Raw genomic sequence first — 16,219 nt, forward strand, 5'->3', positions numbered from 1 at the left:
GAAATGAAATGCTTCTCCTTAGTTCCAAAGACTGCAAATATTAAAAATGCTCTTATGTATTGACACTCTTTTTGGTTCTGTCGAGTATTGGTATCACGATCACGCTAATAGAGCAGGACCTCATTATAACAAACTTGTTGCAAAAACAAAAAATACGATCATTACATCCTACATTTGTTATAAGCATATATTTTGTTACATGCTGGTGTCAGTGAGAAAAATTTCAGATTTACTTTATTATATCCGATAATTCATTAGACTAATTGCTATCATTTGTTATATCGAGGTTTGACTTACTCCTTGCATGAGGTTTCACAATAGGCTCCGCGTTTGTGCAAAGTTGGCATTTGGCTAAGTTTTAACATGTGGGGGATTAAGTTCCTTGTTATTGAATCCATTATAAGTCAGTGCAAGTGTTTTATTTGGTTCAATGCATGGCCTGCACTTATAACAAGCACGTGTTTTTTTATTTAAAACGTTAGTTGCAAGTAAGCACTTCTGGTGTCTTCTTTGTCCCCCATCTCTCGTGTTGCCATCAATTTGTATCGAATCCCGGTCTTTGACTTGATGCAGGGGGTGGCTCGGCACTGCTGCCTTACCCAGTGCCACCATTGACCCTCAAGGACATGAAGCAGGTCGGCCAACTGCTGCAGTCCAGTGGCGCCCGCATCGCCGAGGTGAATGCGGTGCGCAAGCGCCTCTCGGCCGTCCAAGGCGGTGGCCTGCTGCGGCAGACCACGGCTCAAATACTCTCGCTCATCCTCTCCGACGTGGTGAGTGCCAACAGACCACAAGACAGGTGCTGTCGACCCCAGGGAAGTTTATCTTGATCTAGGGAGACCTTGCGCATTTACCGTCGAGAGTTTAATCACATCTCGTGCGGTTGAGGAAAAACACTGTCAAAAATTGTGCAGGAAATTGTGAAGACGATTGTCAGTGTAAATCAATAGCCGAACGTGAATGCAAACGTTCGTGTTCAAGGCTACGTTTGACAGCATACCAGAGGCATTCTTGCTCGGCATGGCACCTTCGTTACTCTTTCAACTCTTCTTAGGTGTAGATGCATTGGGAGGCCATTTTATCGCACTTTAATTTAAAGGAAATTAAAAATCCTACACTTGTTTTATATTGAGCAATAAAGGGCTGGGAAAGCGTATGGTGAAACAAACGATGAGGCTTCTAGAGCATGCACTTACACTACTTGTATTTTATATACATAAGCAATAAAGGGCTGGTGAAATTAGCGGCAAGGCAAGCTGCGAAGCTCCTTGGGAGGTATTTGTTTTATTAAAGGAGTGGTGCACCTGAAGGCATATATTTCTTGCAATAATGATATTTAGGTTGCCTGTGTTGTTTCATTGCGTAATTCCATAAAGAGCAGAGCTGGTCACCGGCACACTTGCAGTGGTTGTATAGTGGCTGTTGTAAGATGATTCCTTAAATTCTTCCATGAATGGATGTCTTTCGAATGCAGCTATGCGCATGCGCGTACCCTCACCCCAGCTGCATTCCAAGCTGCGCTGCCATTATTGCAGCGCAGGTGTGCGAAGCGAATGCATGATCCGTTGCATGATCCGCGGCTATTTTTTGACCTTGAGGGACTGAACAATAATTTTGCTGGTATTCTGGGCGGCAATATTGGTTAAAGAAACACTTAAACAGTTTGTGGCAAAGACTGCAAGCAGTTTTGTTAACGAAAACGTTCTTGTGAACCAACGCTCGAGCGATAGGCTCACCGGTTGTGACGAGTCTCATGCCGGACACTGGCTGTACGGTCGATTGCACAAACCGGCATGGAATGTTGAACATACTGTGCTGGTGTGGCACGCACGGTCGGCTTATAAAAACTGCTTATAAAGCTATAAAAAGTGACTGCTTCATTTAATTGGTGCGGCTGTAAGGTACTACCCACCTGTCTTTTCATCGGGTACGCCGATCATTATGTTGCCGCTTCAGTCCCTATAGGCACTTTACAAATCTCTTACATTTTTCTGAGAAGTAAGAATGGAACGATTGGAATTCAAGAATATTTGTAGCTTTTATTATGTTATATCTCACAAAGAGCGTGGGGCAGTGCTGTTTTTGTGGGAAAGAGTTTGTACGTTACTCTGTGTAGTTGTGCTCCACACAAGAGTATAATAGTTTAGATGTAATGTGACCAATGTGTGATAAATTTGCAGCTTTGCTTTACTCGGGAAAAAATGACGGCAACATGACAGTGGGCCTGCACCAGACGCTACCAATGTCGCCATCAACTCAATGATGCGTCCAGCTTAGGACAGCTGAAAATACAACGCCAAGCACTTTGTCAATTTGTGCACCATCAAGTAAAAGTTTTTGAGTGAAAGAGACTTCCCTGCCTCTAGTCCTGAATAGAATTGCTTTCTGTGTTTTTACAATTGGTTTTAAGGCCATTATGAGTAGACCAAGTGGAGAGGCCGGAAAGTACTGTGTTAACGGGTCGGGCAAGCTCACCAACATGGTCACCAGAGACTAAAGTTAAAGTAAGATTTTATTGTATAGTTGGCACAAAAGTCTTTTTGTGTGATAATTACTAAGGTATGCACACATTTTAAATAAATACAAAAAAAAACAAAACAAATGAAAACTGAATACGTAGGTATACAACTGTTTTCAAGAAATAAGCGAGCTTTAAAAAATGCGTAGATGCAGCTCATCTCGAGTGCCTCTGAAGGTGTTGAGCTCAGCCACAATTAAATCAAATAAAATGAAGACTTGCTAACATCCACGATTGCACAACTTACAAAAAGAAAAAAAAAAAAGATACGGGGAAAGAAATATAGCGAGTTTTGATGTACATTGCATTAGCCTGAGAAAAATTTTGTTTTGCTTTTCCATCTGATCATAGTTTTATTTAGCTGTAGACAGGATATATTGAATGAAAAAACACCAAAACTGAAAACCAACCAACTGCAAGGTTCTTGTGTTCATACAGTCATTACATTTGACCGAACTCCTTTGAGTCCAGATTGTACTGCATGTGGTCCTTGTGTCCCTTGTGTGGATTGTCACTGGCCGTTTGGGTTTGTCAGGTGGATGATCCACTGGCAAGCATCGCTAGTGGTCCAACGGTGCCCAACAAGGACGACCCGGGCCTGCCGCTACGGTTGCTGGACAAGTACCACATACGGGACAAAGTGGCGCCGATCATACTGGAAGTACTAGAACGTGTTGTGTCCCACCTGGGTCCACCCACCACACAGTCCATGAATGTCCTCATCGGCAACAACAAGGTGAGCCAGACTGTGCCACTACTTGTGATGTGCACAAAAGTGTACAATCATTGCATTCTACTCATGCTAAAATATGGGGCGGAAACGTGGAAGCTAACAAAGAAGTTTGAGCAGAAGCTAAAGACTGCACTGAGCGAGATGCAATGAAAAAGACAGGAAGATAGTGGTGTGATTAAGAGCAAATGGCAATAGGGAATAGATTAAAGGGACACTAAAGAGGTAAATGATTTCTTCTGTATCAGTAAATATCCCTTTTACAATATCAAAAACACATCTCTTACCACGATAAGTATGCTTGGTAAGCCAGAAAAAGTGCAATAACAAAAGACGGGTGGCGACGCCTCCTTGAAGTTTTCGCACCAGCTCATTGTGGCGTCATGGATTTAGACAGTGTCTTCTAGGGTCTAGTTAATTCTTTAGCTGTATAGATAGACTACATTGTGTTCTATATAGGAACCAAAGATTGAACGCGGCCTAAATACGAAAATATACTTGAAATCCGTGACGTCAAAGTGACTTTGAAATTCGTGACACTTTGTAGATTCAGCACCAAATTCAAAAACAGAAATTTGGCCTTCATTTTCTCTTCTAATGATCAACCGATTATTTTGAAAACAACAGAGTTATCAAAGAATGCTTTATCCGTCTAAACTGATTTGGTGTTTTGCTTTAGTGTCCCTTTAGTGTCCCTGCACAACTCCATTCCTTCAATGGAGTTGTGCAGGCCATGTAATGTAAGGAGTCCTGAGTATAAGCGATGGTAGAGTTACAAAATGGATGCTCTGGGAAGGGAAGCATAGTCTAGCACGTCGGAGAACTAGGCGGCGTGATGAAATTGGTAAATTTGCTGGCACAAGATGAAATCAGTCGGTGCAACGTAGGGACAATTGGAGATCGCCGAGGGAGGCCTTTGTCCTGCTGTGGACATAAAAATCGACCGATGATGATGGTGGTGCTGGTGGTGGTGATGACGATGATGATAACGATGTGCAACAGCGTGAGAAGATAAAGCATGAGCATTCGTGGAAATGCGCACAAACATCCAGCAGCTACATACCACAGATGGCAAACAGCTTGTAGCACCCACCACCTGTAGGTCAAGGAGGTGTCCACATGAAACAGCATAAGAGGGCAATGAAAATAAAGTTGCATGGTTCATGGTGTGCGCAGGCATAACATGGCTGGCAGATCAGTTTCAAGAAACCGAACAACTCAGACGTCTTGTCCTGGCTCTTGCTGTGCGACTGACCGATCGAGGCACTTTGCGTGTATTCGCGGGCTTCTTTCACGCTTGGCAAAACATTTTTATGTGGCACATATTGAGCAACAGAAAGCTGTATTGGGAGTTTTTCATGTTGCTCTACAATTTTCTCATTGACACTTTTCATCTGATTATAATATTTGAGAAGTTGATCAATTAATTAAGGCTAATTATGTGATTAGGTAGAATGCAAAAAATATTCCGAGTATCTCCAAGCGATGGCATACAACCTTACCTTGGTTCTGTCCAGCTACGTGGCATTTGCATGTTTTGAAATCTTGGTGCATGATAGTTGGGACAGGCCCGTAGCCAGGAATTTGGCACTTGCTGAAGGGCTTGACTATTTGAGGAAAGCACCTATTTTTCAGTAATTATTTTCGGTAACGATCACAACTTCTTTTTCTTTGGGGGGGAGGGGGGGCTAGCCACCCCCCCCCCCCTGGCTACGCGTCTGCCTGTGTACCAACCAGCTCAATTTCCTGTCATGTTTCACTTAGACTGTGCCACAGTTTCATGCCTAGCTCTGGTTTCTCAAAGCATACTCAAGTACAGAAAAAAGTTGCAGTTTCACCCAAAAGGCGAAGCATTGATAGTGATAGCAAGTTATTAGACAACTACACGTAGTGAGGTTCGTAGTTTTATCGGCCGCATAAATTACAGTAAGCATTCATTAGCTTAGCAATCATATGGCATCACGCGGGCACAGGAAAACGTGATCAGACCTCATTAGATGACCACTAACACACTCCCTCACAACGCTGGTGTGATGAAGAGCACCAGCAGAGGAAAGTGAACACTTTGTGCTGCCTCTTCCTTCACTGCATCTCTGAAACTTGAAGTTACGCAACCTCCAACACTAGGCGTGTGGGAATACAGTGAGCATGAATGTGCTGGTCCACCCCCATGTGCAGCCATGGCCGTACTAGTGCGCACTCCCGGAAAAGGCTGAAAACTGCCACGTGATGTTGTACCTTCGTATCTATGTGTTCAGGCAAGCAAACGAGGTTTTTACCTGACCAAACTTGAAAGACTTGTCCAGGAACTCTTGTATGCATGTAACCATGCCTTTTCATCAATGGGTTTTTCAGGTCTCTAAAAGACAGATGTATTGTGTCACGGTTGTTTTTATAAGGGGCTGAGGTGAATATATGATTCTTATTCTTTAAAAAATGTATTTGTATGTGGGCTTCTTTCATCCCTTATGTCGTAATGTTTTCACATGTGCTTTGTTTAAACCTTTATTTAAATTTTTTAGGTAGTTAAGACACACGAAGGTGCCTTTGACTTTTTGTTGGAAGTTCAGCACATCATACCTGACTGTTCTTTGTTTTTTCTGAATCCATGTTGGGCTGGTCCGCTGAACCCAAATAATGCTTGGCTGCTGTTTATCATCGCTGCCAGGTGATGTCTCGTGCCGTGTGTCTGTTGGCTCGCCAGACGGGCTACCAGTCGTACCTGCTGACAACCTCGCTCGTGGGCGAGTCGCGCAATGTGGGCAAGGCCATAGCACAGCTGGCCTTCTACCTGTGCTACGGCGATTCTCCGGTGCCTGTCCCACACGATCCAGTCACTGAGATCGCCCAACACCTTCAGGTGATAATGTTTTCCCTTCTCACTGAACAACAATCATCATCATCATCTTTATTTTTCACCACTGGATACAAAAGGTGAAAAAAGGGAGAACTGGAAAAAAGGCAGAAATTTCTTTGGCTTGACAAAGCTCCGGTCTCCCAGACAGGCACGGTAGCGACTGGTGTATCAATACAATCACACATAAAGTGTTGATATAAGAGTATTTTAAACACAAGTACATGTAGATACTTTCATGTTATTACATTGAAACTAGTTATAATACAGTTGTGTAAAATAACTCCCAGTATACACAGTAACAATAATAATAATCGCCACTAGTACGCAAGTAACTGTAATTAAGAGAGGTACCATCAGTGTTGTAGGGGTCTACTTAACTCCATCGAGCCAATTTGATTACTAGAGATTACGAGGCATACTGTCATCATTTTCTGGTTTGTGGGTTATCATCCAGGACTTTAACATGCACCATACACTCGGGGAAATTCGAAGGTCAATGCAAAAACCAGAAGCTTGGTATTGTGTGCATCCAGCAATAAACTGATTTTTGAATAACGACAATCCTACTTTTTTTATCTTGTTCGGCATACAGTAGCTGCCTTGACTTGGCTTTTTCAACCGCTGGCTCTGTCTTGCTGAAAGATCACCCTGTTTGCTCCTGTTGTCATTCGCCCTGTAATATACAGACTGTGAGAAAGTCACATAGGAAGAGTTCGTAAGGACAGCCCATCAGTAACAGGCATCAACTCATTTCGTTGGCCAAAAGTGTTCTGCCAGCCATACCATGCTCAAGCACAGGCCATGCATAGTGCACCTTTATTTTCCTCGTCTTCTAATGCCAGCGGATATGTGCGCCTCTTCGGTCTACTGACAGACGCTGCTACAAGTTCTTGCAGGTATTTACTCGATTGTAATGCGAGTTTTTTTCCAGATTTTTGCTACCTGAAGTCGATCCTCGCGTTACAATCGAATACAGTTTTCAATCGAATACAGTTACAGTTTTCTACTTTATATACATCGAAGTTGGCCGCGCGTTTGATTCGGCGGCGTGTTAGACTCAGGCAAATACTGCTAAATGAATCAGCAGTGTGTTCTGACATTTTTTCTGCATATTGTTTAATTCGACCAGCCAGATAATTCGATCAATTTTGTCGGTCCCGTCAGAGTCGAATTAAAGGCAGTCGACTGTATAATAATATGCAAGAGGAGGTCCCGAGGTCAGAGACTAATATAATGAATCGGCTTATAAATGTATTAAAACGAATCTGCTTATATAGCCATCTGTCTAGCGCTTGAAATATGTCAGTGACCGTTTCTTTTCTCTTCAGAATTACACAATGAAACAACAAACAGTACCTAAATATCCTCAGTGCAAGTAATACAGTAGAACCTCATTGATACTATCCAGTTTCGTGCTATTTCCTGGCACCAACAGTCGCGACCGGAAACACAAAACATGACCAAATCCAGTTCTTTTTTACTGATTAATACGTTCCCGGAAAACACGATTTTTCGGCATCAATGTGCAGAACATCGCCAAGCTGTGATCATGTGATGTGTTTCCCGGCTGTTAGATCCTATATAAACAAGAAAAGGCCCGAGGCATCCCTCATCGAGAACAGTCGCCGCCTGCCACAGTAGCTTCCCTGCAATGCTCGCGCTGCCGTCTTACTTGAAAACATCAGCGCACACTCAGTTTCCTCTTCCGGTACCAGCAAATCTTTTCACAGGTCATCACACGTCACATTCACAGCTATCACTGCCAACATTGTTGCGATAAGCACATTCACCTATCTGATGTCTCATAGCGCATGTGGCCTAGTGCCATTGGATAAGTGTACTGCACGCTTCTAATAGGCGATAACCCAAGCGTGCCATTCCTTGCTGCAGGTGACGCGAAGTGAGCATCATGTTTTGCTCTGGCAGCATCATATTCTGGAGTTGCCCACTAACTTGATTTCAATTTGGTTTCCCATTGCCGTCCTAAAACACTACGCAATAGGAAAACGACAAAGCACGTCTTGGTCCGCTCAAATGTAAGACGTTTGCAAAGAGCTCTAAAAATACGAAATTGCTGGCCCCAATCATTATCTTGTGAGCATTTAACTTTTCTGTGCGCACAATCTTTTTGCTTCAAAGCATTTATCCGTTCAAATGAGAACCAACAAGGATACTGGGAGATATATCTCCACGTGCCATCGAGTAAAACCTCCTTGACCAAAGCCGCAAAGCGATGACGACTCACTCAGCGCTTAGCATTGCGCATGTCATTGAGTCTGCTCAACTTTTTAGTGACTTTGCAACATACATTTTCTCGGTTAGTTAGTTTTTTCCAGAATGAATGAATGAGGTTCTGCTGGTGGAGATCTCTTCAAGTGCATAATTCCTTTTTAAGGGGGGACGTGGCTTTGAAAATCAACTTCCTGATTTCTCCATGGATTTTGATGAAAATTGGCACAAATGTTTAGAATGTCTCCCTGATACTTCCATAAAAGTTTCAGAGTGATACCTTGAGAATATTTTATTGAGCAGAATTTTTCTCTGTTGAACTTTCTGGAGGGCCTGGGGAGCTTAAAAAACATGATGGAAGGCTCGTTGAGTATTGACTGCATAGCTCAATGCGTGCTGAAGGTCGTGACAGTCTTACTTTTTTTTTTTCGCAACACAAATTTTTTATATAGTCATTTTTCAAGTTACCTTCGCACCAAGCACACTTTCGGGGTGGACGAATAGCCATGCCATAAATTTATAAAAAGTCAAGATAAAAATGCGAGACTGTCTCGACCTGCACTGTAGTCCAAGGAACGTGACAAAAAAAACAGAATCAAAATAGGCTAAACGGTAACGAAGAAATCAGCTCCAGAAACTGAGCAGAAAGGCGAAAAAAACAGTTTTGAGAAAACGGCTCTCAAAGTTGCACCTTCTCTTCAGTTCTCTAAAACGCACCAAAGTTGGAATCTATGGTGTGTTTTGTGACGTGGGGTTTCTTGGACATGTGGCCTCTGGTCTGCTGAGCCTTCGTTCTGCCTTTTTCATGTTTGTATGGCATTCTTTACTGCTGCTCTACAAAGAGCATGGTGCCTGGGTTTCAAACCAAGTGAGGTGCATAACTATATGGGCATAAAAATACAGTAGTTCTAGCATTGTATCTGCAGACTGCCTCATTGATAGCAGCCTCTAGTGCAGTCAGTGAGGCGTTGTTTTCTTTTGATAGAATCGACCATGCATTACTGAATGAAGGCTCACAGCAGCCTTCTGAATCATCTTCCATTGACATTGGCTATGGAGGTTAGGAGAGCCACTGATAGATAGGCAGCAATGCAGCTGCTAGGTGCTTTCCAGCCTGTACTTTTGTATCATGCCTCACTTCTGCTGCCAGGTGTCTGTGCCAGCCCAAGTGGCCTAGGGAACAGAGCTCATGATGAGGTTCTCTTTATGAATTAAAGGGGTGGTATGATAGGTATTGTTACGAGATATCGTGGCATTACGACAATAGAGTCGGCGCGCGATGTGCCAAGTCGCGGGTTCGAGGTGCCGATGTGCGAAATGCCTCGTCGCGGGTCCGCGGAATAGACACTCGACGAGCTTAGTCGCGCAGTCCGAGGTGCCGATGCGCGAAATGCCTGGTCGCGGGTCCAAACGCTCGGTAAGCTCAATCGCGCAGTCCGAGGTGCCGACGCGCGAAATGCCTAGCCGCGGGTCCGAGGAATAGACGCTCGAGGTGTCGACACTCCATGAGCGATGTGCCGACACGCGAAATGCCTAGCCGCGGGCTCGAGGAGTCGACGCTCGAGGTGCCGACGCGCGAAGTGCCTAGCCGCGGGTCCGAGGAGTCGACACTCGATGAGCGATGTGCCGACGCGCGAAATGCGTAGCCGCGGGCTCGAGGAGTCGACGCTCGATTTGCTTAGTCGCGCAGTCGGAGGCGCCAATGCACGAAATGCTTAGGCAAGAATCCGAGAAGTCCGCGCGCGATATGCTTCATCGCCGAGTCGGAGACGCCTACGCGCGAAAGGCTTAGCCGCGTGTCCGAGCATTCCGTGCCCGAAGCTTGGTCGCGAAGTCCGCGTCACCGATACTCAGAATGCTTAGCCGCTGGTCTGAGACATCCACAAAAAGCGGAATCGGTCACGCTACTGCGATGTCCGCGTAGCGCCCGCTTTAACACTCGTCGAGATTACGGTAACTGTCCGGAGCTCGCGAGGAGACCGCAACAAGCGGAGCAGACGACGCCATCACGGAGCGAGCACCGGACCAATGGCGAACCGCGCTGGAGTCACGTGGCGGGCGCGGCCAATCGGTGGCTCCGGCACGACCTTCAATCATTTGCTTTTTGTGTGCTTGTTTATGTATGGAGGAGATAGCTGAAGCGGTAGATTTGAAGACGGAGAAATGCGCTTTCCAACGAGACCAAGATGGCGGCGCTCGGCTGCGCCGATCCGGAGATATCGTGGCTTGAAAAACGCCGTTTTTTCGCGATTTCCGTGCAATTTTTCAGCACCTTGGCTGATACAACATTTTTTTTAGAGCACTTCTACTTGGTTTTCAGTGATGATATTTCGGAATCAGATAGAATAAGAGTTACAGAAACTGAAAATGTGATTTTCAAAAAATCGATTTTTTAGCCATTTTTCGCGATGCGAAAGCCGCGTCCCCCCTTAAAGTGAAGCTTTCTTTGTCTTTCTACCCGTGTTATGGCACTTTTGCTCGATCGTTTTTTCACTGATTAAACTGGGTCGACCCCGGTGATGGTGTAATCAATGGTGTAATCAATCAATCAAACTGGGCCAATTGGAGGGGACAGTGTAATCTGCAGTCATGCAAGTCTCATGGTGGAGGTCTCTGCATCTTGCCATCTTGCTGGGCAGGCATGTATTCGCTATTTTGCAAAATTCGGGTTAGAACACTGTCACACGTGCAATACCATGAAGCCAAATGACACAAAGCATCTGCAATGGGAGAACATGAACAGCTCCTTTTGCATACTTGGACGTAACATAACATTGCATGCATCATGTGATTTGCATAGCATTTCATTGAAATGTTTCAGGAAAGGTTTGCTTAACGTTTATTTTAACAAGGACATTGAATCTGCCACAGTTGTTGCCTGAATACTGTAGCAACAGGCAAAAAAAGTTTTTGCGAAGTCGTTGGATAAGTTGAAATACAAGATTGATGCCACAACAACTCTGTATTGACGCAATTAGGTCTTAGTTTGTAGTTACTCATTCTGTCCAAGATGTCTAAATAGAGGAGACAAATCATCAGCATTGCGAGGAGTCATTTTTAACTCCAATGTAAAATTGCATATCATATCAGTAAAAAAAATTAGCACAGCTTGCACTAGTGGTGCAAGACTGGAGCAAACAGCGGAGCTTGTGATCGACCTAGCTTATTCAGGCATTAGTCAGGCGCAGGCAGGCGTTAGACTGCGTAGATTCTCGCTTGGCCGCACGACGTGCTTCAAGATAAATGGCTTCTTCGGGTGTCCGAATCTTCTTTGGTCAAGCAGGCTAGGTGACTATTTGTCACCGGCCTGTTTCAAAAGGAATGCCAATAAATCATCATCATCATCATCATGGCGAGATTCCTATGCTGTTGCTTTTGGCGGATGTGCTGCTTAGTCGTGACTTTTATTAATGATATTCACCCAGTAACCTTCATGTTTACTTTTGCATGAAAGTACAGAAAGAAGTAGCACTCTGAAAAGCTGAAAAAAAAGGGGGGGAAGGCAGCCTTTAAAGCGAAATTAGGGGTCTCGGCTGCTTGTACAAGGATACTTTGAGCACTTAGGTAGGCACTGGGCTAACAGCCTCGGCTAACAGCTATGCAAGTTAATGTGCTATGTACAGGAAGTGTTGCAGAGCCCACTTAATACTCGTACAGTAGCATGCACACATGTCAAATGTGCCTGGCTGTTTAAACCACAAAGAATAAGCGCACGAGAAATCAAGGGACAGGTAAAGGTTTCGCAGGTCCCCTTGCATACCTCACAGTCCGCTCTTGACCCGTTCTTGTCGAGCATCTGATGCCACCTAGGGTTTGGACTCTGGTGCTTGTGAGAGGAATGGCGAACAAATACGTGCAGGTCCGCTACCGCGAGCTGGAGCAGTTGAAAGAGTCGGCGGAGCGGGCCTTCGACATGGGTCGGCCCATCTGCGTGGTGGCTGCCGGTGAGACGACAGTGACGGTGGCGGGGCCGGGCAAAGGAGGCCGCTGCCAGGAGCTGGCTCTGGCGTCCGCCATCGAGCTTGACCGGCTCTTCAACCACAGCAAGTTGCAGCCACAGCGCATTGAGCTCGTTGTGCTTGCAGCAGGTATGTTCTTAAATTCAGGGTGTGTGGCACAGCCTTGACCATTTTCCATGTTTTTGTTCATGTGCCATAGCAGACTGAGTACACAGCCTCTATTGGGTTCAGTATTGTTATGCGCATGGAACACGTGAGAGAAATAATTTAAGGGGACACTAAAGAGAAAGATAATGTGAGCTGTATTATAGTACATTGCCCCTCTACAATAATGAAAAAAAGGCTGCTCTTACCGTTTGAAGAGGTTCGGTAAGCCATAAGATGTGCAAGAGTGAAATACAGGTGGCATCGCCGCCTTAAATGGCTGTACGGAAAGACTAAATTTAGTATTTTTAAGAAAACAGCATTGCAACTGTAAATAAGCTTCAGAAGCGCTCTTTGATTAGAGTCGAACACAATTATAACGATACAGGTTTTAACAATAAATCGCATTCTAATCAGAGGATCCCTTGCTTTGTATTTATGTAAATACTATCTAACCTCAGTCAACCACACCCTTGTGAAAAATGCTTAGTTGACTCTGAAGTTTTGAAAAAAATAAACCAGTTTTGGGGTAAAGACTAATACGCCAGTCACACAGGGCACTTTCGATCACGATCGAGCCCGATCTGGATTGTAATTTCTTGATTGCAATTGGCTGCTCTTTCAAGCTGTGGAAGGGAGCCAATTGCGGATAAGGAATTCCGTCCAGATAGGGCTTGATCACAATTGAAAGTGCACCATGTGACCAGGGTACAGTATGTCCGGTAAATAATCTAAAGCCATAGTATACCCCCCCCCCCCCCCCCCCCAAAAAAAAAAAAGATGAAATAGATAACAAATAATCTGGTGCTGGAAGTCTCAACACAAATCTGCACAATGGCAGCATAACATGGTAATGAGTACCAGAACATTGCCTGGTCTTTGTTGAGCAGAAAACTGCATTTAGTAATGATTGAAAATTTATGCAACGAGTACAACGAGTAGCCAAAGTAAGATGTCATTTCTGTTGTCTGCAAGTGTTATGTATGGAGAGTTCCACATTATACAAGCCAACTAAAGAGCAAAGCGTCAACAATCTGCAGGCTGATAGCCCATCTCAACAATGCAGGTACAGATGGCCAAGACGGGCCAACAGATGCAGCAGGTGCCATGGCGCACATCGCGACCGTGTCCGAGGCTTCTGCTCTGGGCATCGATGCCACGGGAGACCTGGCGCGCAACGACTCGCACCACTTCTTCCGCACCTACAACAACGGTGCCGACCACCTCATCACGGGGCTCACCGGCACAAACGTCATGGACCTGCACATGCTGCTTCTGCGGCGAAAACCTGCCACCAGCTAGCGCCACCTGTGCGGCTTTTATCGAGACCCACCACCGGCCTGGCGACACTTGGATGCGCTGTGGCTATTGGCAGAGCAGAAAATGCTTGCAGACATGGTGTAGTTGCGCATGTGTTGTGAGATGATGCGAGCAGCCATGAAACCTCCAAGTGCCGCTCACTAGGCACGGTTCTTTCTGAGCTGTCTGTAATTTCTTTATTCCTTCGGCGAATTAGATGTTGCCTTATTTATCACATTACATATTACGACTCTTCCATATACTTAGGATGCAAATGAGTAATACTAAGAGCCATCCAAGTCAATCAAAAGAGCTAAAGCTGTTTGCGCATCTTTGACTGCATGCTATACACTAAAGAATGGTCTCTAGTATTGCTCTTCACTGCTGTGAAGTAATTGAAACAACTGCTACGACCAGGTACCTTTTGCTCCAAATAAGGCACAATTATCCTGTGATATGCATCCTTTAGGCACGATGGTCACAAATTTTAGTGAGATTCTTATCTCTCCTATCTTTCTTACTATTCTTATTTTTCCTATGGGAATGGAGAAATATATGGGAATGGAGAAATTGTTTTTCTCAGCAACCACTGCACCAAATGTGATGAGATTTGTTGGATAAAAAAAAAAAGTTAGATCATGTCGTCAGTAGTTTTTTAAAAAATTGTTAAAAATTGCTAAATTTAAAGAAAAAAACTCAACTGTTTTGTTTGTTTATAACTATTACTCAGCAGTGGAAATTGATATTTCTTTAAACTGAACCTAATAATACACATAAAGGAGGCAAACTTCATACTTTATACACTGCTCTGTATTATACCGTTAATTTGTGAGCAGGAGTTTTGCAGAACCCTCGTTAGCATTGTAATAATTTTATGTAAGCTGTAAATTCATATATTACATTTGTCAACTGTACATGCACTAACAGATGGAGTTTGCAGAACTGCAATGTAGTATCTGTTTTTGATACTGAGTTACGGGTTTGGAAACTGAATGCTTGAATTTTTTCATCAATTTTAGGGAATTGTTTATTGAAAACATAACGGCCAAAATTAAAATTCCGCTTCCTACTTGTCGCTATAACTTAACTTTCTATCTCAAATGCAACAAATTTCTTTCAAGTCAGTCCAGCGGTTTTATCAGAACAGCATTTCTATGTGTCACATGTCTTTGAATAGTTGGCATCGCAGTTTGCTGTCAGCTAAAGCTTTGTACTTCCCGACACATTCCATGATAATGCCCTCAATAAAATTAATTACGGTTTTACATTGCAAAGCTACACAGTAGGCTACAAGAGACTCTGTACTGGGAGAGCCGCAGATTAATTTTAACTACTAGTTGTTCTTTTATGTGCATCCGAATCTAAGCACACAAGCATTCTTGCATTTCAGCCAATCAAATTGCAAGCAGCAGACACCAAACAAGCAACCTTATGCTCACTAGCAAGATGCCATAGCCACTGTGGTGCATGCATGGTGTGGTTTGTTCAGAGTGCATGCATGGTGTGGCTTGTTCAGAGTGCAATACTAGGTCGCTACCATTTTACAATTTTAGTACATAAGATGTGGCCCACCAGAGGTGGGCCAGGAAGATGACTGGAGCCCACATTTCCTGCGAACACGTGCCAAAGAATTGGGGTGGGATGCAATTTTTGAACTATCGGAATTGTTGAAACCTTTGTTGTGTACAGCAGTCACTTATGGCCAAATAAAGGTGTACCTACTTTTTTTCTGGGCACTCAAGCTCTTGGCAGTCGAATCCTGTGTGTTATGAATACATGGCTACAACGCTGTGCAGGACAGGCGTGGACATCCACTAGCCTTATTTCACCAATGCTTACATGCATGAAACGAACACTCGTATGTGAGCATATTGCTTGCAAGCATTGGTGAAACAAAACTAGCTGATGTCCAGTGCCCACCCTGTGCAGCTCGTATTTGTTTTCGTCTTCCCTAGTGCTGTAGTGACGTATCATAATGGCAATAACTAGCGAGGCCTGCTTTGAACTTTGGTAGGGACTTTATTAGTGCGAGGCTTTGAATCAATTTTGACCAGCAAAGCGCGTTACATGAGCATTTTTATTAAAATAGCAAATATGTGGACAGTTCAGGCGTGCTCAGGCTGTTGCAGACGCTGTCCTGTCCTGGGTGTGACAGTGCATCCATGGCTTTGTGCACTCAGTGTTGCAGGTTACGAGTGCCACGTTTTATAGGTGTGGTACGGTGAAATGGCAAATGAAGTGGCAGCACAGAATGTTTGCTTTAGAACAAACGCAGACTGTCTTGGCTGCCGGCACTAATCATATCAGCACTGCAACCATGAGTACTAGCAGACTACTCTGTTCATGTGAGTCTTGGAGCATGTGACACCACATTCATACTGCGCCCTAAAAATGTGCCTTACTTCATGAACTGTTCTAATACCTTGCTATCATTGTCGTTGCTTTGCCCTTCAGAAGAAACTGCAATTTTTTGCATTCAGCTC

At 44.2% G+C, this 16,219-nt stretch overlaps 1 protein-coding gene across 2 annotated transcripts in view; it reads left to right on the forward strand.

Annotated features, from left to right (window-relative positions):
- LOC119461735 (glycerate kinase) overlaps positions 1–15,493 on the forward strand; it is a 36,991-nt gene extending 21,498 nt beyond the window's left edge. For both annotated transcript variants that reach the window (XM_037723105.2, XM_037723106.2), the window contains exons 5-9: positions 574–773; positions 3,054–3,254; positions 5,917–6,108; positions 12,194–12,422; positions 13,504–15,493. In XM_037723105.2, coding sequence (XP_037579033.1) covers positions 574–773; positions 3,054–3,254; positions 5,917–6,108; positions 12,194–12,422; positions 13,504–13,739 — 1,058 coding nt within the window. In that variant the 3' untranslated portion in view covers positions 13,740–15,493. The remainder of the gene's footprint in view (positions 1–573; positions 774–3,053; positions 3,255–5,916; positions 6,109–12,193; positions 12,423–13,503) is intronic.
- The last annotated feature ends 726 nt before the right edge of the window (positions 15,494–16,219 follow it).

Source organism: Dermacentor silvarum, chromosome 8 (genome assembly GCF_013339745.2).
Source record: "Dermacentor silvarum isolate Dsil-2018 chromosome 8, BIME_Dsil_1.4, whole genome shotgun sequence".
Classification (NCBI taxonomy): Eukaryota; Metazoa; Arthropoda; class Arachnida; order Ixodida; family Ixodidae; genus Dermacentor; species Dermacentor silvarum.